This window comes from Brassica rapa, chromosome A04 (genome assembly GCF_000309985.2).
Source record: "Brassica rapa cultivar Chiifu-401-42 chromosome A04, CAAS_Brap_v3.01, whole genome shotgun sequence".
In the NCBI taxonomy this organism is placed as follows: Eukaryota; Viridiplantae; Streptophyta; class Magnoliopsida; order Brassicales; family Brassicaceae; genus Brassica; species Brassica rapa.
This window is the reverse complement of record NC_024798.2, coordinates 6,479,725-6,500,989: the sequence shown is the minus strand read 5'-3', so window position 1 is coordinate 6,500,989 and position 21,265 is coordinate 6,479,725. Positions and strand designations below refer to the sequence as shown.

At 36.6% G+C, this 21,265-nt stretch overlaps 3 protein-coding genes across 4 annotated transcripts; 1 reads left to right on the top strand and 2 right to left on the bottom strand.

The window, feature by feature from the left end:
- Nucleotides 1–545: 545 nt before the first annotated feature.
- On the bottom strand, nt 546–3,298 carry LOC103863662 (calmodulin-like protein 2). Its single transcript, XM_033289978.1, has one exon. It carries the CDS (start codon nt 1,173–1,175, stop codon nt 717–719), a length of 459 nt encoding a protein of 152 aa, XP_033145869.1. The 5' UTR covers nt 1,176–3,298; the 3' UTR covers nt 546–716.
- An 11,393-nt stretch (nt 3,299–14,691) lies between these two features.
- On the bottom strand, nt 14,692–18,741 carry LOC117133539. 2 transcript variants are annotated; one of them, XM_033289975.1, is made up of 3 exons: nt 18,641–18,741; nt 15,731–18,518; nt 14,692–15,659 (listed from the first exon to the last, which is right to left on the bottom strand). In XM_033289975.1, exons 2-3 carry the CDS (start codon nt 16,607–16,609, stop codon nt 14,931–14,933), a joined length of 1,608 nt encoding a protein of 535 aa, XP_033145866.1. In that variant the 5' UTR covers nt 16,610–18,518; nt 18,641–18,741; the 3' UTR covers nt 14,692–14,930. The 2 variants fall into 2 exon arrangements, with proteins under 2 accessions (XP_033145866.1, XP_033145867.1); XM_033289976.1 differs by having other exon boundaries at nt 15,731–18,507.
- Nucleotides 18,369–21,092, top strand: LOC117133323 (replication protein A 70 kDa DNA-binding subunit D-like). The gene is made up of 10 exons (XM_033289307.1): nt 18,369–18,509; nt 18,605–18,869; nt 18,947–19,043; nt 19,129–19,253; nt 19,344–19,428; nt 19,519–19,666; nt 19,745–19,941; nt 20,045–20,168; nt 20,258–20,473; nt 20,579–21,092. Exons 1-10 carry the CDS (start codon nt 18,369–18,371, stop codon nt 20,774–20,776), a joined length of 1,596 nt encoding a protein of 531 aa, XP_033145198.1. The 3' UTR covers nt 20,777–21,092.
- Nucleotides 21,093–21,265: the final 173 nt, after the last annotated feature.

Genomic DNA, 21,265 nt, shown 5'->3' with positions numbered 1-21,265 from the left:
ATCACCTCTCTCCAAGCACATGCCTTCATCGAGGCAATGTGTTCTTTGTAATGAACTAAGATTGGTTTAATCCTTATTCAAAGAGTACATAAGAAACTTTTAACCGGGTGCAAAAGTAGTGAAAGTATACTTTAGCTCTATTATGCTCTCTGCCTAGATCCAATCTCAAGACAAAGACTTCTCCTAAGCCCACTGTAAAAATCGTGTATACTTTCAGTAGGTATTGATTTCATATTACACAATTAGCCAAGAAATAAAGCTAGAGTTTGGGTCAGTATGATTTATTTTTTTTTCAACAAAAGGCTATTCTAATCCTAAGAAGATTTTGAAGCTGACATAGTCAGCCTAGTGGAACTGAATCAACATGAACAATGGCATAAGGCAAACTTCTATCATTGTATTCAAGCTTATCAGCCATTTTAAAAGAATTCCTTACATCACAAAAATTAAATGATCGACATCAGAAGAAAAGAAACCAAAAGATCTGACAGCTTACTAAATGATTTTTAAATGAAACAACAAAACGGTGCTGTCTATAAAAGTAATAGGAGACAACAATCATTTTAACACAAATCCTCAGTTGCTTGATTAAATACAACCTCGTTAATCTTACTTCTTTTTGCAAAATCTAGTGTTCATTACGAAAATTCAAAACGTTTTTTGATAAATATCACAAAATATTGTGAGCGGAAACAGAAGGAAAATACAAGGAACGTTTAACTGGAGCTAAGAGCGGCAAATCCACCACCTCTCATCATTTGCTTAAACTCCTTAAAGTTAACCATACCATCTCCATCAACGTCAACTTTACTAATCATCTTCTTGCAATCTTCAAGTGTTCTTCCTTGTTTCAAACCCATCGATGCAAGAACCGACCTCAGTTCTTCACCTGTGATAAACCCATCACCGTTCTGATCGAATACACGGAATGCCTCTCGCATGTCCTCTTCCTCCTCGTTCTCTTCCATCATTTCTTGATACAATGATCCAAACTCATCTATATCCATGAATCCGTCTCCATTCACATCCATCTTTGCTATCATCTCATTAATCTCTTTTTCAGGGATGAGAATACCCACACTTTTAAAGAACTCCCTCAGCTCGTTCTTTGCGATCTTCCCGTCTCCATTCTTGTCAAATATTTGGAATACCCTACTTAATTCTCCACTGTCCATTTTTATCAATAGCGTGATGATTTAAAGGCAACGAATGATCTTAACTATGAAGAAGAATCAAGGGCATGACACAGTTTCACAAAACCCCTAACTTGGTAAAATATTGTAATAAAAAAATTCAAACAAAATAAACGAGGTCAAAAAGCATACAAGTACAAATGGAAGAGAAATTTGAGGGAGAGGGAGAGGTTAACGGGTATTGTTGATAGGTTCAACACTTTCTGATCTTTCATTTTCCTTTTGTGCCAAAAATAGATATACACGCCTTGAAATAGACTACATGATCATCTAATTCTGACATAAATCAGGAGATCACATTAGTTTATCTATAATGCAACACCCGTTTCATCATTTCTCGAAAACGACGTGTCTCTTACCCTAGCGTCTCTCTCAAGTAATCTCACAAGTCCAATTATTAACTTAATAATCGTTAATCATGTTTTCATTACCATTAAATCCGATAAAGAAATCAATACTATTAAAAGGGAAATAGTTTTAATAAATCTACTTAAAAAGGTCGTTTGGACTTTTTTATTTTGGTCCAACCTATTATATACAACCAAATATTAATAATTTAATCCTATTATATTAACCAAAATCTATGCTCGATTAGAATTGGTCAACACACCCATCTAAAACTACGTGCTGTGTTATGATTATTATTTTCTACATTACGTAAGTACGATATTCCTCTAATAACCTACACTAAAGTCTTAAACGTGAGTATCATGGTACATATTTTTAATGTTTCAATGAACCACCATGGAAGATGTATTCATGCTTCTGTGAAATTTTTTTTTTGGTCGAATGTTTATGTGAGTTTCACTACAAGAAAACATCAATATTGCTACAACAAGAATAGTTATAAGATAGTTGCAAATGAAGAAAATGCAACTATTTCGCAACTATTATATATAGTTAGAAAAAGCTCGTCGCAAAAAAGGATAGTTGCAAATTAGTTGTGAAAGAGCGACTATAGTATAACTATACAACTAGTGGCATATTAGCAACTAACTTGTGACTAAAGCTACGGTTGCACAAAATTTAACACCACACCTTTTAGTCATACTTTCGTCATAAAACTGTAGTTGCTATTTAGTCTCTTTTCTAATTTGCAACTAGTTTACAACTTTTGTAATTATAAGTATTTTTCTTCCAGAATATTATTTAGTTAGAAGTTAGTGGCTAAAGCTAGCAACTAATTGGTGACTACTATCTTGATAGTTAGTTACAAATTAGTCATAAAGATTTATGACTATTTAACAACTACATTATTGATATCTTTACGAATTAGTATCAAAAATTTAGTGGTTAATAAACTCTTAATTTATTAAATATTAGTTCCGAATTCAAATTTAAATATTAATTTCATATTAATTTAAAAGTTAAATTACAGAGATAAATACATATATATATATATATATATACAAAAATACACCATCATCATCTCTATGAGTTCATCCACTGCACGGGTTCCGCCACCGCATTCTCCACCGGCTTCGGCACAACGACGAGGCACCACGTAGACTCGGAGTGATTCCATCTGAAGCGACGACAGAATCTGGTTGTGGAGCGACCAGTGTTGGTCTGGTACACACGGACTCGGCCGTTCCGATCCGATCTGTTACGTCACAACCACCACCGGCACGTCTTCTGCGTCACGCCACAATTTCTCCTCCCCGTTTCATCACTGCTACTTCTTCTCAGATCTGTAAACAAAACAAAAAAACCAGTTAGAAATTGTATAATAAGATGAAGAGAAAAAAAGAATACCAAGAGAAATGAAAGAAGAAAAAGAAAAAAAGTAGCGATGATGGGAGAGCAGATAAAAGGAAGACGAAGAGAAAGCCTGAGAAAATTCAATCTTTGAAACTAACGATGAGAAAGCACAAAGCAGAGAAGAGAAAGAAAAGAAGAAGTAGAAAATTTTAAAACTTGATTAAATCGTGACCATTAGTTTTACTGATATCAACGGTGGATAACTAACAAAGGTCAATCCTTCCCTTTGTGAATTAACCAATCAGAAACAACCTCTTAAATTATTATTAATTTTTTATCAGTCAAATTATGCTACTAAAGTGCAACTACCTTAGGACATATAGTTGCAAAATAGTGACTAACAATACCCTAAACCTTGAATATTATTCCCTGCTTTTAAAAACTACTATATCTGAAAAATACAAATGATTATATATTAAGTAAGTATAGTTTACCAAATCATTAATGTAGATCAATCTATTTGAAAAAATCTCTATTCAAATCCAAATCATGACACAAGAATGTATTATATTGGATAACATAAATTTTGTGAAGATGTGCATATATCCAAATTGTGCAAGATATGATTAATTTTGGGTGTACTGGTATTTGCTTGTAATATAATAAAATAATTTAAGAAAAATAATATATTTTGGATAATTATTCCAATAAATATGATTACAGTGGCAAAACAGTAACAACTTCGCTATTACTTGTGACTAATTTGCAACTTGATTATGTTTTACAGTCCCAAATTAGTAGCTAATGATACCCTAAGCTCCAAATATGATTTTTATTTTCAAGAATTGTATGTTAAAATATATGATTGTATATTAAATAAGTATTACTTAGAAAATCATTAATGTAAAATAATTTAATTGAGCTTTTAATCTAAATGACTATATAAACTTGAATTTTTTTGGGACTGTATACTTGATACTTCATTGTAACTCCTTTTATATTTGAAGTCACAAGTTAGTTACAGATGCTTATAGTGTGTTGAGTGGCTGAATACAAATATTGTTGGTCACAAGTTAGTTACAAATGCTTATAGTAGTAAATTAGTCACAAAATAAGATTACTCTTTTAATTTTTTTAAAAATCACATAATAAGGGCAAAATCATAAATGTTACTATATATATATATATATATATATATATGTTTGTGATGTTGAGTTCGTATTAAAATTATAGAAATCTACAAGAAAATATTAAATTTACAATTTTGAGTGAAAACACCCTAAACACTAAACCTAACTATACTGCAAAATATGTAGCAAATAGTACAACTACTCTTCTACTACACTCGGACATGATAACTGATGCTTTTCTATTGAAAAAAACAAATTATTAATATCAGCTAAACTATTTTTAGCAAATAAGTTTCTATAGCAGAAAACTGAAAAGTTGCTTTACTTTGTTATAAATGTCTGTTCATAGTCGTGAAATAGTTATAATCTCTATATAACTGTGGCGGCCTGTGTTTTCAAAACCATATTAGCCACTAAAATACTACTCTTTTGATTAAAGTCACACAAGTGTCCCAAAATATAGTTACTTATTTGCAACTACGCAATTTAATTTATATTAGCAACTAATTTGTAACTACGTATTTGTAACTGTATACTTTGGTCCTAAATACGTTGTTTTTTTTGACACTATTTTGCAATTACACCATTTAGTTGCAACTGAGTTGCAAATAGGTCATAAATAAGCAACGAAATTACCACCACAAGTATTGGTCACAAAATTGCAACTAAATTACTATTCATAAACCGTAGTCACTTAATGGTTGCAAATTCATTAGAAATTAGTCACACATCTTTGCAACTACAGAGCACAGTTGCAAATGCAGTCTCTAAATTAATGTTTTCTTGTAGTGTTTTGAAGATTATATTTGCAACACTATGTTAGTCGTCATCATCTTGCAGTTTCCGCTTCATGTTTCTACAACACATAATAAGTTCCATGTGGTAGAACATGACAATCATGTCTTATTGATAATGAGTCGTCGGGTCACGAGTCAGTCTGTTTCAAAAACAATTCTTATCAGTCCAATTAAAAACGAGTTATATGCAATGGAGCCGAGGAAGACAAAGAAGGAGAAACGAAAAAGGAAAATGAGAAGAAAATCCTCACCGGCTATTAATGAAGTTTTTCAAAAAAAAATAATTTCAAAATTTAAGGAAATTTTAGATTTGAGATTACAATATAATCTAGAAACTTAACAAATAGCTATCTCTATGGAATTATCAATTTATCTTCAGCGTATTTATTCAAAAATATAATAATTATAAAATGATAATTTTACTAAAAAACTCGAAGTACCAGAAAAATGCCAGAAACACGAAAAATACTCAAAAACTCAAAACTACCTAAAAATACACAAATATCCAAAAAAAATCCAAAAATTTGACAAAATATTTTGTGTACTTTGGTTACCCAATAGAGTCTTGGATAGGACCCGTACTCGAACAAAGCCCCGCGGGTCCAAAGAAATACACTATATGTACTTTTTCCTTGACCCAAACCAAACCTGATTTTGGTTGGTTTCGGATAATATACCTAGATTTAAGAGAGAATTACGTAATAATGTACATACAAAACCCAAATAAACTAATTCATAAATTATACTTTTAAAAAAAAAATTATCTTCTTCTATATAATACGAATTTGTAACATAATAATGGAAAACAATTTTAAAATACTAATTCATATAAAAAATTATGTACAATTTAAAATCACGCGCTTTTGAAGTGCGGGTTAAAATCTAGTAAATGAGATTAAAAATGAGTAAAACCGAATAAATACCAAAACATTAATGAATTATATCAGAAAGAAATATTCTTTTAAAATTAAACGAATAGAAAAACCGAATAAACCCAAAGAAAACCCCTGATTGTCTATGGATACCAAACCATCGAGATATCCAATTATTTGTCAAACTCATCTGAAGAAGAGAAGAAAGAGGGTTGAATAATATGAGAGCTTCTCAGTGAGACATGAATGCTAAACACATAAACCATTGACTCAGCTGTAGAATACATAACATGTAAGCATAGCTCTATCATGAAACAAACACGAAATCTAAAACACCTCACAGAATATACAATGTGCTTAATGCACCATACAAATATAATCAATACGCTGATAGTACATAACTAGTCTCTAGACCCATCACTATCTTCTAAGGATATATATGTATATCCAGATATCGCTAGTACAATAGTCCATCTTTGTACATCCACAATCTCAGGCAGCTTGTTGATATTACTCAAATTACCCTAGAGTGACTTTATTCTCTCAAATAAAAGGTTCAATTGCAGTACCTAGGGATTGAATCCACTAGGAGGAAGACACACTATAGATCTAAAGTAGTAAAGATTAAGCTAGGCAAATAAGTTTAAAACAGTGAATAAATGAAAGCAAGGTGAACAAACAATTTTTCAGTTGATTGAGGTTGTAAATAATTAAGAGAAATAGCTAAACCGAAGGTTTCAGGTAATCAGGATTATAGTGATATATAATGTTTAGGTTACAATCCTAGAACTCAAAGTCTAATACAAAAGGTATCCAGCTTCCGATGTGAATCAATTTTATTGATTAAACTCAATATCTCACATGTCGTTTCGAGCATCGATCGATGCTATTGACTTAGCGTCGATCGATTCTATTGACTTAGCGTCGGTCGATGCTATTGACTTAGCGTCGGTCGATGCTATTGACTTAGCGTCGATCAATGCTTCCTTGGGCAAGCGTTAGCGAGTTGATCAATAGGTTCAATAAGCTTAACTAAATCAGTTGTCGCTTGTTTCTAATAATACTAGCTCAAGGGAATCTATTTTGGTGCAGAACCTACCGTCGTAGTTGTCCACAATCCTAATATCAAAGTCATAGTTAGCTACTCTAGAACACAAACATTAAAAGCAATTCCTTGAGGTTGTCTATTATCACCTTAACAGTTCTATAGTTTTGGCTAATCCTTCATAACCCTAATTAAACCCTAAATCTAACAAGTGAATTACTTAACATAGCAAAACATAATATAGCAAATATCTGAATAAACTGCATAAATAGAATAAGGTATAAAAACTGGAGTTCCAATACAAAGCTCTAAAGGAGTCTTGGATCTTCTCTACAAACTACTAAATACCCTAAACTTTGTGGTATGAAGATAAGAAAGTGTGTGTTGCCCAATACAATGGCAGAACACATAAATATTAGGTACAAATCGGCTAGGGGTAGTTCTGTAAATATGTGGAACTTGGGCTTCAAGTTGGTCATGAACAAGCGGCCCGCTTTGCTGTCGATTGACGACAAGAGCTGTTTGTCGATCGACATTTGACTCTGAATGTCGACTCTGGCTGGTTCGATGAACATGTACAAGTTTCTTCTAATTTTTATCTCCAAAATGCTCCATAATCACCACATTTTTCCAAAACATACCTAGACCTGTAAAGACTCTAAAAATACTATAAGAAGACCCCAAAACATAATAAATAGATTCTAAAACACTTATATACCATGGCTAAAACTGGTAAAATCTATGGTATATCAACTCCCCCAGTCTTACCCAAGTAAAACAAGAGTGGTCATTATGAAAGAGGTTTTGAAAACAGTAGGGACACACATAATTTTAGCCAAGAAGTTTTGACATGGAAGTCCACTGGAACTAAGGCATTACCAATCTGCACCTCAAGGTCTCTGATGATTCTTCCTGAGTTCCTCTGAGAATAGTGCACAAAAGTGAATGAATCCTTCAAAGGCTATATCTCAAGACCTAGATGGTCTGCCATCATCTTAGCTAGAATGCTGACTGATACCACTCAAATTACCCTAAGGAGTATTACTCTCATCAAAAGAGGTTCAGATGTAGTACATAGGGATCGAATCCACAAGGAGCTAGGGAACAATTAAATCTAGTGTTTATTAATTCTAAGAGTTGTAAATGTTTAAATGAAATAGCAATAGTAACAAGCGAAGTAAATAGTAAATGTAACTTGATTGGAAATGATATTAGATGCAGGGCCACTATTCAGGTGTTGGAGATTATAATATCTATAGATGCCTATTTGTTGCATGCATGATATGTTAGAGCTCAACCGCTTAACTCAGTGATCAGCTGTCGCATGTTTCACTGGTTAACAAGCTAGATCTCGTGTCTCAACGGTTAGTATGTTGACAACGAAAGAGTGTCGATCGATGGTCCTATAGGGACGTCGACCGATACACCTTTACCTACATCGACCGATAGTCTGTTGAGGACATCGATCGACGGGTTCTAGCCAGGCCTATGCGCGAGTATGATATGCCCTATTAAGATACTAAATTGGCGGTTAGCCCTCTCTAGCAGTCCTAATATGATAGATAGATGTCAGGATGGGATAACAAGGGTGCTTGAGTATGTAATCCTATGATCATGTTCTAGTTAGCAAGGCTAAAACAAGCAATGAATACAAATCTATCATGAATATCACAACAAGGCAGATCTATAGTTTGGGGCTAATCCCACAAACCTATCTGAACCCTGGATCTAATAAATGAACTACTCAGACATAGCAAATCAATTCATGACAATGAAGAAATGGGAATTCATAGTATAGATGAAAAGAAATGAAAACAAGGAGTTCTAATCACAAGTGATCTTCTCTCCAAAACTCTCTCTCTCTCTCTCAAAATAAAACTGTAACCAAAAAGCTCTCACTGCCGTCAAAACACTTAGGCAGTATATAATCTACTAGGTTAAAAACTCGTCATGGCATTTTTGTAATTTGGCTTGGACATGGGCTTCAAGTCCGCTGGATCCAAAATGTCACATGTCCAATGTCTCGACATCGATCGATGTATATCGATCGATATTAATCTTCATTTGTCGAGGCATCTCATAGTATCGATCGATAGCACTGGATGCGCATCGATCGATTGTTCTTCCTCTCGTCAACCTCTATATGGTCAGCTCGGATGAAATGTCCTTTAAGCTCCAAAATTCTCCAAAGTCATAGATTTACTCTGAAATGCACTTGAACCTGAAAACATACCTAGAAGAGTAGAAAACATACATATATATATAGTAAAACACCTATATACCATGGATGAAAACGGGTCAAATCCAAGGTATATCAACTCCCCCATACTTACCCTTTTGCTTGTCCTCAAGCAAAACATACAAGCAGTCTCTCTGAAAGAGGTTTGAAAATATTAGGGACTACAGATTTTAAAGCATAGAAATCTTTTCCTCAACAATTTTGCAACCACATCTAAAAAGTCCTAATCCCAGAAGCACACTATGCAATATCCTAGCTTAGCAACCATTTCTAATATAACACAACTCATCAATTCACGTTTGACATCCTCTCTACTGACTTCATTTCTTAGCAAAAATATAAAGTGAATGCTTTACCTTGGGAGTATCGATCATAGGATGCAAGGATTTCAGACAAGTATCTGGAACTGCAGGTAAATGTTAGTTCATAATTTCTCTCTCTCTCTAATTTTCTCTCTTGAGTCAAAGTCTGCTTCCATTGCAGGATCAGTGACCAAGATTGGACAGGCTTCCATGAATCAAAACTTAATGGTGGTTGCCACCAAGCTCTGTTCACTTCTTTTTGACCTATATCTAAGAGTTCTTTGTGAAAGCGAGCCTTGAAGATTGCCTCCTCCAAGTCCCGTTTCAAACTCTTTTATTGGAGTCTTTATGAATCAAGCCTTAATGGTTTTAGCCACCAAGTTCTGTTCAGACTCATCCTAAGTAAACAATAGATCTTATTATTATTATTTTTTTAAGAAATGAAATATAAATCACTAACTATTCTAGGGTCGAAATTTAGAGAGAGAAAATGTGATAAATAATCTACACAAGGCATTACCTTCCAGACCTGTCTGAAGAATCCGATCCCATGTATACCAAGCCCCAAGACAAGCGGTTATGTCAGGTTTAGTGTTGGAAATCAGCTTTGGTTACTTCATACGGTCAAGGCAAGTGTATAGTTGATAGGTTGATCTGCTTTAGCATCTATAGTGCTATCTGCAATCAGTAAATCTTAAATGGTGCTAAAGATTGGTTAGATATTCAAGTTTAAATCATTATAAGATTATAGTCCAATTTTCAATAGCTAAGCATAATTTATTAAAATTCCTTTTATATAAGAATAAAATAAATTATATTAGTAAATCTCCCCTAGACTTAAATTACACTGTCCCAGTGTAACTCAGCCGGAGTTATGATTGAATAATTCATAGGTACGAAATGTAACAAGTAAGGAAGACTGACCGGATTAGATATCGATCGATGGGAAAATGTTGCATCGATCGTCGTGTGTTTGTCTATGTCGAGCGATGTCGACGTCTCGTCGGAGGTCGATATTCAGGTCCTCCTACTTGGGTCTCCTAAATCTGAAAGAAATAAAACGAAAGTAAATAAATGCTAGCCAATAAAACCAAAATAAAATACGTAATAGTGGGTTGCCTCCCACTCAGCGCTTGGTTATAGTCATTTAGCTTGACTGTAGTAGTGATTGGCTATATGGTGGATAAACAGTTGTTTGTTGGGAAATAAGCATCCACGTCATCTCTGCACATTCTGGACCAAGATGCAATGAAACTTCTTGTGGCCTCATCATTTCTTGTCTATTTGTCATCCATCTTCTCAAGTACATTGGAGATGTTCTGTAGCCTATCTTGAACGTTGTCAATGCTGACCTGGTGCCAGCCTATGTTGTCATAGGCGTATGCAGAAAGTTCTGTCAGTTCCTCGTGCATTGACTCTATTCTTTTGTGTATCAGCTGCTCGCCGGTTGGTGTAGACTCGGCGTCGATCGATGCGATTAAGTGTTCGTCGGTCGATCTCGGCGACTTTCAATCGAGCGATTTCGCTCGCTTCCTGTCAATCGATGCTGAATCTGGTGTTGAGCTGCGAGTTGCCTCTGAATGGCTTTGACTTCTTTCTGTAGCCATTCTGCGTGGCTGTCTAGTCCACTGATTCTGTTGTCGAATGGAAAGTAGATGTCATCGCAGCGTTTTTCAAGTCGTTCCTCCATGGTGCCTATAGCAGTGTAGATCCTGGTTGTGATCTTGTCAACCTCTGCTGCTGTGTAGGGAAGTAACTCCACAGGATTCTTGCCATCGATCCATGGCCCTCGTAGCCTGTCGATCGAAGATGAGTTTGCTTGCAAAAAATTTTGATTAGTAATTTTATCAATATCCCCTTGGGCATGAGGTATTTGACTAGACAGTTTGTTTAAATATAGCATGACTGGTGATACGAAGCGGTCATGCATGTCCTCGTAAGTCTGCAGCCTATCATCCATGGCTGAGATCTTAGCGTCAAGCGATGTGATGGTACACACGTCGATGGATGTGGCTGGTTGTTGGTCCTTCTTGCGAATGGTGTCCAGATCTTGCTGTAGTAGCTCGATTTTAGTGCTCAGCCAGTCCACGTTGTTGTTGAGAGGGTAGTACACGTCGTTTATCCTCGTGTTGATGTATGAGACTTTCCATTCATCCTTGTGTTCTGCTGAACATTGCGGTTCTGCAGGGATTTGGGCTGTCGGAAGACTGACGTCGATCGATGGGTGCATGTGGTGCGTCGATCGATGCTGAGGTCGTGGCTTCTTTCCCAAGTTGTTGTCGTAAACTCTCAATTTATGTCCTCATTTCTACCATACTTCTGGAAAGCTCATTGTAGCATTTATCCAAAGGTTGATGTGTATCTTCTACCAATGATTTGAGCTCCTCTCCCAGTTTTTTCTGAGCTCCACAAACACCAGTCACCATCTCGTTGATTTCATCTTTGGTGTAGAGTTCTGGTGCCAGTCTTGTGAGTGTGAAGGAAGTGGTATGTTCTGGAAGACAAATGTGGCTCTCTTCAAAAAGAGATGCTATTTCAAGTAGTTTCCTGATGTCGTCCTTTGTGACAGGGATCATCTCACCAGCTACGCCTCGTGCGTGTCCACACTCATCTCTGTAGACTCCATACTCGTCTCATCGTTCCCAAGTGAACTTTCTGGCTCCGTACATGTCAAAAGCGCGGCATCCAAATTCATAACGCCTGTCGATCGACGTGGGTCATCCTTATCAGTCGACGTTGGTGTTATCCTGTCGATCGATGTCTGAGTTGTCCCGTCGATCGATGATTGGCTTTTGACTGGCATGATACATCTGGATTGATTTCTGTTGTGGCGACTCCTACATGTTTGTTTGGATCAGTTTGAATGACGTCTGGAGTGCCACGTTGCTGTGAGAATAGGTTGTCAGGTCCATTGGCCACTTGAAGTATATCTGCTATGTCCTCTCTGGACACTTGTAAGATCCTTCCATCTATTGCACGTGCGTTGCCATCTGGGTCCCTGAAAATACCAAATTCATCAGGTGTTAGAAAACCGTAATCAATGTTTGCATTATCATTCAATTTAGAAATAGAAAGATTAGGTTTAAGAGTAGTATCGATCGATGTTGATACAGATGCATCGATCGAGGGCAGAATAATTTCTGCAGAACTTGTGTTCTTGAGATGATTGCTCTTCATGAATTTTCATGTTGATGTAGATGGAAGAGTGTTCATCTTTTCTGCTTGTGTGTCTGCTCTGGTGTGTGGAGGTGGTTTCAAGGGTGCAAAACGTTTTAAATAGGTATCTATAAACCTAGTTGGAGAAGGAACATTCTCCTGCTCCTGGATTTTCGCTTCGGCGCGAATATCGATCGATGTTCCTGTATGGGTGTCGATCGATGTGGACGGTTGTTTTGCTGTACGAGGGTGGGTATCGACCGATGTGGAGTGCACTTCGTCGAACGATGTTGGAAACATGTTGGTGAACTTATGTGTTTCAAATCTTTCATCCTGCAAAGATAATTATGTTGTACGTTCCTTCCAATATCCTCATCGTATTCTTCTGTATGTTTCTTTGTTAGGTGAAGTAATTACAGTGTCGACTGCAAAATTTTCATGGAAACCACTGTCTGCCCAACTACCTATGGAATAATCATCACGTCCTCTCTTGCTTGGAGGTTGGAAGGCAAAGTGTGGGTAACAATGATTAGGTGGAACGAAATGGTCAACTGGCTGAGCAACGTCGAGCGACTTGTTGTTGTGGTCATCGGTCACCGTTGACTCATTGGAATCGATCGATGGAAAGGTGTGGGTGTCGATCGATTCCGAGTACTCTGATTCGTACTCTGCTCCACAATGGCACGTGCCAATGAAGCCAAGTTCCTTTCCATAATCCACAGAATTAATAATTTTTCTCTTAGGTTGGATAGGGCGTAGTGGATGTTGGGGTCTATCAGCGTCAGACACAATTTGTTTTTGTTCATGTCACATACAGCTCCTACTGTAGCTAGGAAAGATCTTCCAAGCAGAAGTGAAGAATTCCAGTTAAGCTTGATGTCCAGGACATGAAAATCTACCGGGACAAGGGCATTACCAATCTGTACCTCCAGATCTCTTATGATACCTCCTGATCGTTTTTCTGAAAGATCCACAAAGGTGAAGGATTTTGTTGAAGGTTCGATGGTCAAACCAAGATGGTCTGCCATGATCTTAGGGAGGATACTAACTGATGCTCATGTGTCACACATTGAATGGGGGAAATTCAACACCCTTGACTACGCATGGTATTGCAAACTTCCCAGGATCACTCTTCTTCGACAATGTGATCATGTGTCTCATCTTCTCTCTGACTTGATGAAACATTCTCCTAATGTCCTCCTCAGTTACCTTTGTTTCTCTGAACAACATCCACAACCGGTGTGTGAAGTAAGCTTCATCAAAAGCTTTTTCGATTGGGATTCTGAGGATTCTTTTAGTGAAACCATCCATCTCCTTATCGTTAGCTTCCCTCTTAAGGTTCTTAGGAATTTTCTCCTTTCTTTTCCTTAACCTTCTCCCTTCAGTTTCCTGATCTTTTTGAACTGGTTCTGGTGAACTATTTAAAGGGTTGGATTTTGGTTCGGGTGGGCTAGCTAATGGTTTCGGTGGTGGTTTGAGTGCGTTGATATAGTCATTATCGATTGAGGGTAACCGCACTCGGTATGTCAGAGGTGCCTGTCGATCGATGGGAGGTGTGTTGTGACGATCGACGTCTGACTCACTCTGTCGATCGATGGTTGGGTCAACCGATCGATCGATTTTATCATAGAAAGGGGAGGGTGGGTGAGGATGCTTAGCTGCGAATTCCTCATGAGTTAGAATTTGAACTGCATTGCATTCAGTCGATTTAGCGGACGACGTCGATCGATGACTGGAGTAATCCATCCATCGATCTTCGTCATGGTCTGTCGATCAATGCGAGTTCATCGACATCGGTCGACACCATTGGGATCCGCCGAGATTCATCGAGCTTTCGATTTCGAAGTCTCCTTCCTCAAGCTTTTCATGTCTCACCACTTGCCAAAAATCATCATCCATGATGGTATTTACGTGGTGTTTTCCTTTGTCAGCTTCTGCCTCTCTAGCAAAAGCTTCTTGCCTCTTTATAGTCTCGCTAGTCTGAATCACTTGCGTTTCAAGTTTTCTCACCTGAGTCCCTAAGGTCTCGATTTTGGTGTTCAGATTGTTGTAGGCGGAGTCTATTTTACCGTTGCAATCCATGGTGATTTGTTGTTGTCCCAACAGTACTCGATCAAGCATTTCTTCGATCTTGCTTTCCTGAGTCTGGGGTGGTGGATTCTGGTAGTAGGAGTTCAGGTAGCTTTTGCTGTTGTTGAAGGGTTTTTAAAATTGTGAAGTCTGGTTACTTCTTTGACCATTTCCAAAGAAGTTTCTGTTTCCGCCCTGGTTTCCAAATTTCTGGAATCCGATACCTCCAATGTAGTTCACATTTTCTTCTCATTCTGTATCTGCTACTTCTCCTTCAGCTAAACAGACTTGCTTCCTAAGAAGCTCGTGCACCACATCTAACTTAGCTCTTACTTCGTCCATCTGTTCCTTCCCGATAGAGGCTACAGACTTCTTCCGTTCAAAGACCTACATTCTATCGCCTAGTTCCAAGCTTTCAACAACTTTTAACTCTTTCTCTTAGTAGTTACCTTTTTCTTTGATGGAGCAGTGCCTTTTTTGCTGGTGCTAGGACCACTGTTAATTTTGGTCAAGCTAGGACCGCTTGCTTGATCACTCTTTCCCACCAATTCAGTCACCACTAAACTTGTCCTGAGCTGTGTAACCTCAGCCTCAATTTTCCCCAATCTGTCGGTTACAACGGTCTCAAATTGCTCAGTTCTCTCCGAAGCTGTCCTGAGTTGTGTAACCTCAGTCTCAATCTTACCCAATCTGTCCGAGAACTGCTGACAGAATTTCTCCCCAAAAGTAGTAAAAGAAGCTTGTACCAGATCCTCCAAGAAATTTTTCATATCTGTGTCAATATTTCCTTTTGATGAAGCAGCTAGGTGGCACAAAACATTATTCTTCCTTGACTCTGCTCCTCTGTCTGCATGATTTCTCTTGTTTCTTCCCGAAACATCAGCTGTGCCATCAACATTCCCTGCAACATGACTATTTTCACCTCTCTCAGTATCAGCTGTTTGATCCTCTACTTTCTCTTCGCCAGATTCCTCAAATTTAGAGTTCGTAGTTTCTTTTACTCCCCAAACATGATTGTTCCAATCATGTTTACTATTGATCATATCCAAAATGCGATCTACTCTTTCATCTTTCTTCTCATCCTTCTGTACAAAATCAGTTACCAAAAGGACCACTCCATTTATGTGGGATTCCATGAATGAATGCAAAATCCCCTACAAACAATCAAATCATTAGTAAAGTGAACAAGACAATAAATATTTTAATTTGAAAAAAATATGCATACGTTTTCTGGGAATAAGTTCTCAACGCCAATGATATCTTCATAAGAACATTTTGCACATCCTCTCCAATTACCACACAGTGGACCTGTAAAATTTTTACTGACTTTTGTGCCACAAATCTCTCCTAAAGTAGGAACAGCTTCCATTATCCAAATTTGGAAACCAAACAAGAATCCTTCCATCAGATACCCCTCTTTCTGCTCTAATTTATGCCTTGTTTTATCAATTTGCTTCAGAAGGAAATCAAACGAATATAGACCCCATGGGTAATTCCGAAGCTTTTCCAAATCCATCGCCAACTTCATGTACAGATGCGGGATATTCACCTTCTCATCCTTCCCCATCACCACACCCATAATAACGCAAAGATATATCAGTCTCACCCTATCAACCCAAGTCCAGGTATTGCTCTCTTTCAAATGCTTCTTTTTTATGATCTGCAAATTTATTTTTCCATTTGTCTTTATCTGCTTGCTCCAAAAACCATCATCGTCTTTCCATGTCACTAACCCACTGTTATTCTCTCGCTTCACTTTCAGACCAGTGACAGCATGATACTCTTGCAATCCAAAACGCAGAGGTCTCCTAGCGAAAGTGAACCACTTCTCAAGTCTCCTGCTTGTCATCAACTCCTTACACAAGAAAGAGTGTACCAACCTCGCCGAAAACTTCAGATCATTCTTCTGGATAACCATAATCTGTGAAAAAATGGGATCTTTCATAACTTCATCGAATTCTGATTCCATTTTTTCTTTTAGCAACTCGAGAAATTTTAGTCGGCAGCTGTTATTAATCTTCTTAACCTGAGGTTCCAATCCCTCACCGTATAAATGATTAGGCAACTCCAACTCCATACCTGAAAATTGAAAACAATACAACATATATCTATTAATAACAAAAACCTAAAATTCCTAAATCTATCCCAAAAATATGATTTAAGCCATGATTGTGTACAAAATCTTCTCTAATCATCACCTTAACACATGATTGAAGCCTAAATATCTTAACTAACTCAAAAAATTTACCTTTTACCTTTCTATTTTCAAACTCTAAAAAGAAGTGGAGATAGAGTTTCATACCTTTGCAGAACGAACTAAAGAGTGATAGATTCATAAAAAGCTCACGAAATCGTATGAGTTAGGCCAAATAATCGTCCAAATCACAGAATTGAGTGAGTTAGGGTTAATGAACTTTGGGTGAGAATTTGATTTTCTCCCCCTTTGTTCGTGAATGGGAAATTATGGGTTTTGTCCCAGAGAAATCGAGCTTAAAGAGTTGAAATCATGCTTGGTCGGTTCAAATCAAGTGGGAATCAACCCGGATATAATCATACAAAACCAAAAAAATCGATTTGGGATTCTTTCTTGGGCACGTGATCGATCGATCTATCTTTACAGATCGGTCGATCTGTAAGAAATCGACCTTCGCCGATCGAGTGAAAAGGACCAGGTCGATCAGTATATATTTCGCGTTTTTTTGTTCTGAATAATGATCGGGATCGATCGATCCACTGTAACTTGTAAAGCGGGATCGATCGATCCCGCTTGTCGAACTCATTATTTATCTTTTTAAAAAAATTACAATTTTAAGGGTATTACTGCCATTTTCGAAAAAATTAGTCTAATAGGACATAAAGTAGTATAGATTAGTCTAAAGGAACATAGTTACCTTTTTTTTGCTCTAAAAAAACAGATTTCCCAATAAAAAGTCACATAAAAAGACTCTAAAAAAAAGGATAGTTAAATAAAGTATTACTATATTTTTAAATAGTAAATAATTTTTTCATAATTTGTTAAACATATATATATATACATTCACTAACAAGGATAGTTAATAGAAAATAAATACAAAACTTGATTGCAGACCAACATATATAACAATCATTTGAAATAGTGAAAATAGATAAAGTTTCAGAAAATCTGGTGCATCTAAATATCAGAAAATCCAGGTTTACCATCACACGCAAATCTATACTATTAAAGCAGGATCCTTTTTCATAATTACCTTAGGGGCATCTCCTTTTTTAGTGTTTCCTTACATTTCAAAGATTAAAAAAGGGTAAATGCGTGAATTACGTACAACACGTTTTTTTCTGAGTTTTTAATATGGCCCAACCTTGATTGTTAGCCCAATCGAAATTCTCCTTACACTTTTGTCTAAATGGCCCACGGCAAGCACATATTAGGAAGATATGTAACAAATATTTAAAATCTTAACTATATAAATCCTCTTACGATTTTCCCTTTTGTGAATCACAATATACTAGCTTGCCCATGAAGCTAACGATTTATCCTTTAATGAATCAGAATATACTAGCTTGCCCATGAAGCATACGTAATAACTACCCAAATATTTGTTTCATTTAATTCGTTTATGTTAAAAAAGATTTTTAAACCAACAGAATTGTAAATATTGTTAAGATATGTAAACAACCAGACATTAACGATCTCTAAATATATTTTCTTGATCAATACTCTAACTGTTTCCTATAGAGAACTAAGAATATACGAGAGATATTTTTTTACCAGACATTTAGAACCATCGATTAACCTACTGCTATATAAACACCTACAACATGCCTAAGCTTTCTCACATTTACTCACAACTACATTCGCAATCAAAAAAAAAATGTCTACCGCAATGGCAATGAAAGTGACCCCTTTGAAAGATGTGAAACCCTACAAAAGTGGCTGGAAAGTACATGTGAAGGTTCTGCACTCTTGGAAGCAGTACAACCCAGTGCACGGGGACACCCTCGAGATGGTGCTATCCGATGAAGCTGTGAGTGTTCTAATAAGTAGTTGGTTATTTGTTGTTTAGCGTAATATGTAGCTTTACGTTTGTTCACTAACTTTTTTTTTTTCAACCTGAACTAGGGATGTAAAATACATGCCTCTTGCAAGCGAACTTACATGGAGAGTAAAGGCCGCCTTCTTCCTGTTGGAGCATGGAGGCACATCCAGAATTTCACCCTCAGTCCTTCAACTGGCATGTACCGAGCAACCGATCATCCCTTCAAAATGAGCATCATTCAGAATACGGCAATCACAAGGTCTCCTCTGATCAACGAAGACATGTTTCTGAGCTTGGTGGACTTCCAGACTGTTTTGGGTGGATCACTCAAAACATGTTTTCTCATTGGTAATTATTTGCGCATTCTTCTAATTTGTTTTACTCTCGTGGCCTCTGTATATTTATTGATGTTTTTTTTTTTCCAGATGTGATTGGTCAAGTTGTGGACTTGGGAGATCTTGAAACTATTCAAGTCTCAGGCAAGCCAAGGATGAAAATAGAGTTTACCCTTCGCGACATGAAGTTTGTATTCCTGAACAAATTTTTTTTTATTGAGATACTCAAGTTAAATTGGTGCTGCTGATGTTTTTCTTTATATTAATCATAGTGATGCTCGTGTTCCCTGCTGTCTGTGGGGTAAATTTGCGGAGATCCTCTACGAGGGGTGTAGTAAAGACGAAGAAGGGAAGCCCATTTGTCTAATAAGGTTTGCAAAGATCGGGAGATTTAGAGGTATAAGTTTATTTCAATATAGTAATGACTTTATAATAAAGTTTGTAAGGAACGTCTTATAATATTTATTTACTTTGAAAAAATCTTCAGGTGAACTCCAAATCACCAATGCTTTTGAGGCATCACTGCTCTTGATTAATCCTGACATAGCAGAAACTGCAGCTTTCAAACAAATGTAGGGTTTCATTACTTTAATAATACTTACTGTCTATACATGTAATTCTGGAGTACTCTTTTATCTTATTTGGTTATAACACTTTGTTAGGTTTGTTGATGAGGTTAAACCCCTCGCCATTTGTGAGGGTCGTGATGAGATACTTGATTTGGAAGAGGTGAAAAGTATCCAAGACAAGCGTGACAAATGGATGCTCTTTCCCAAGAGAACCATCCATGGACTTCTTGAATCCACTCAGGTGAGCCTTCATTTTTTATTGAGGTTCTTTGTTTCTTATAGTGATTCAATTATATTTTAAAACTACCTAATTTACTAGGTGGAGAAGTGCTTGGTCGAGTGCGAAGTCTATGCTATTGACTCGGATTGGGGATGGTATTACTTTGGTTGCTGCACATGCAACAAAAAGGTAGTGAAAGTGGGAACTTTAGTTAAGACAATTCATGGAAAGGAGGTCACTACACATCTCTGGTGGTGTGAGGTGTGCAAAGAGAATGTTTCAAGTGTGTCACCAAGGTGAGAAATTTAAAACATTTTTATATTCAAACCGCATGTATTTGACTCATTCCTAATCAGTCTCTCATTTACGCAATTTTGCTTACTGATGTTTTGATTGTAGGTTTAAGCTCCATTTGATTGTTAAGGATGACACAGGAGAAACAAAACTGATGTTACTTGACCAAATTGCCAAGGGAATGATTGTCGAATCGGCTGCGACTCTTTTGAATGGATCATTTGATGAGGTATGCTTTACATAGTGTATATTTTGAGTTATTTTCGAGATACTTGAATTATTTCTAATATATTCTGATTTGGTCTTTTTGTCATCTAGCTTGAGGATCCTACAGATTTACCTGACGCCATCCTATCTGTTGTTGGAAAGACTTTCACCTTTGGAATTTCTGTGGAAAAGGAACATGTTTTGTATGGATCTGAGATTTACAAGGTTGGAAAAATCTACCGTCAAAGCCAAATTGTTTTCAATGAGTCAGCCAATGTTGAGAGTTCTGAGTCTGATCAAGATCTAGCTCTTACAAGTGGAGAAGAGGTTTGACTGTATTCTTATATTCAGTGATGTGCAGTATTATTAATTTTAATGCATTTGTTGTATTAATACTGAGACTTGCTAAAGTTTATGTTTCTTATTTTTCAGAACTCTGTCAATCTCCTTGACAATGAAGAACACATTGAATGTTTGTCCACACCATCCACCACACCATCCACGAAGAGAAAGGGAGCATGGTCAGACCCTCCACGCGATATCACTTCGACTTCAAAGAACCTTCGCTTAAAAACTATCAAGGTGGAGAAGATGAGTGATTTGGATCTTGAAGCAGGCAAGAAGACCTAAATCTGCGAGGCTGAAGTTTATGTTTTTTTTTTTTTGGTTTTATTTGTTTTCTTATTTCTGAAGCAATTTCATGTTTTGGTTTTTTTTTTAATAATTGTTTGGTTTTGGTTTTTTATTAATGGTTATGTTTTTGGTTAAACTTATTATAATAAAGTATGCTTCAGATAATTTCTTTGCCTTTTTTCCTTTAATTTTTAAATTTCTATATTTATTATATAGCATTGCTTGCTGTCTAAGCTAACTATCGCAATCGACTATGTTCCCTATGTACCAATATCAGTTACATAACTAACCTCCAAAAATCTATGTATTGCAATCCACTGTGTTCCCTAACTACCAATCAGTTTCATACCTATAATGCATTTGCTATGGTTTTAAGAATGGGCTTACTTTATCGTGTGGAGTTCTTCTATTTGGGCGTATCTATGAGGGAGATTCCATTGTTCCCATGTCCAAATCATCAACTGATTGGTAGCACCTTAAGTAAAC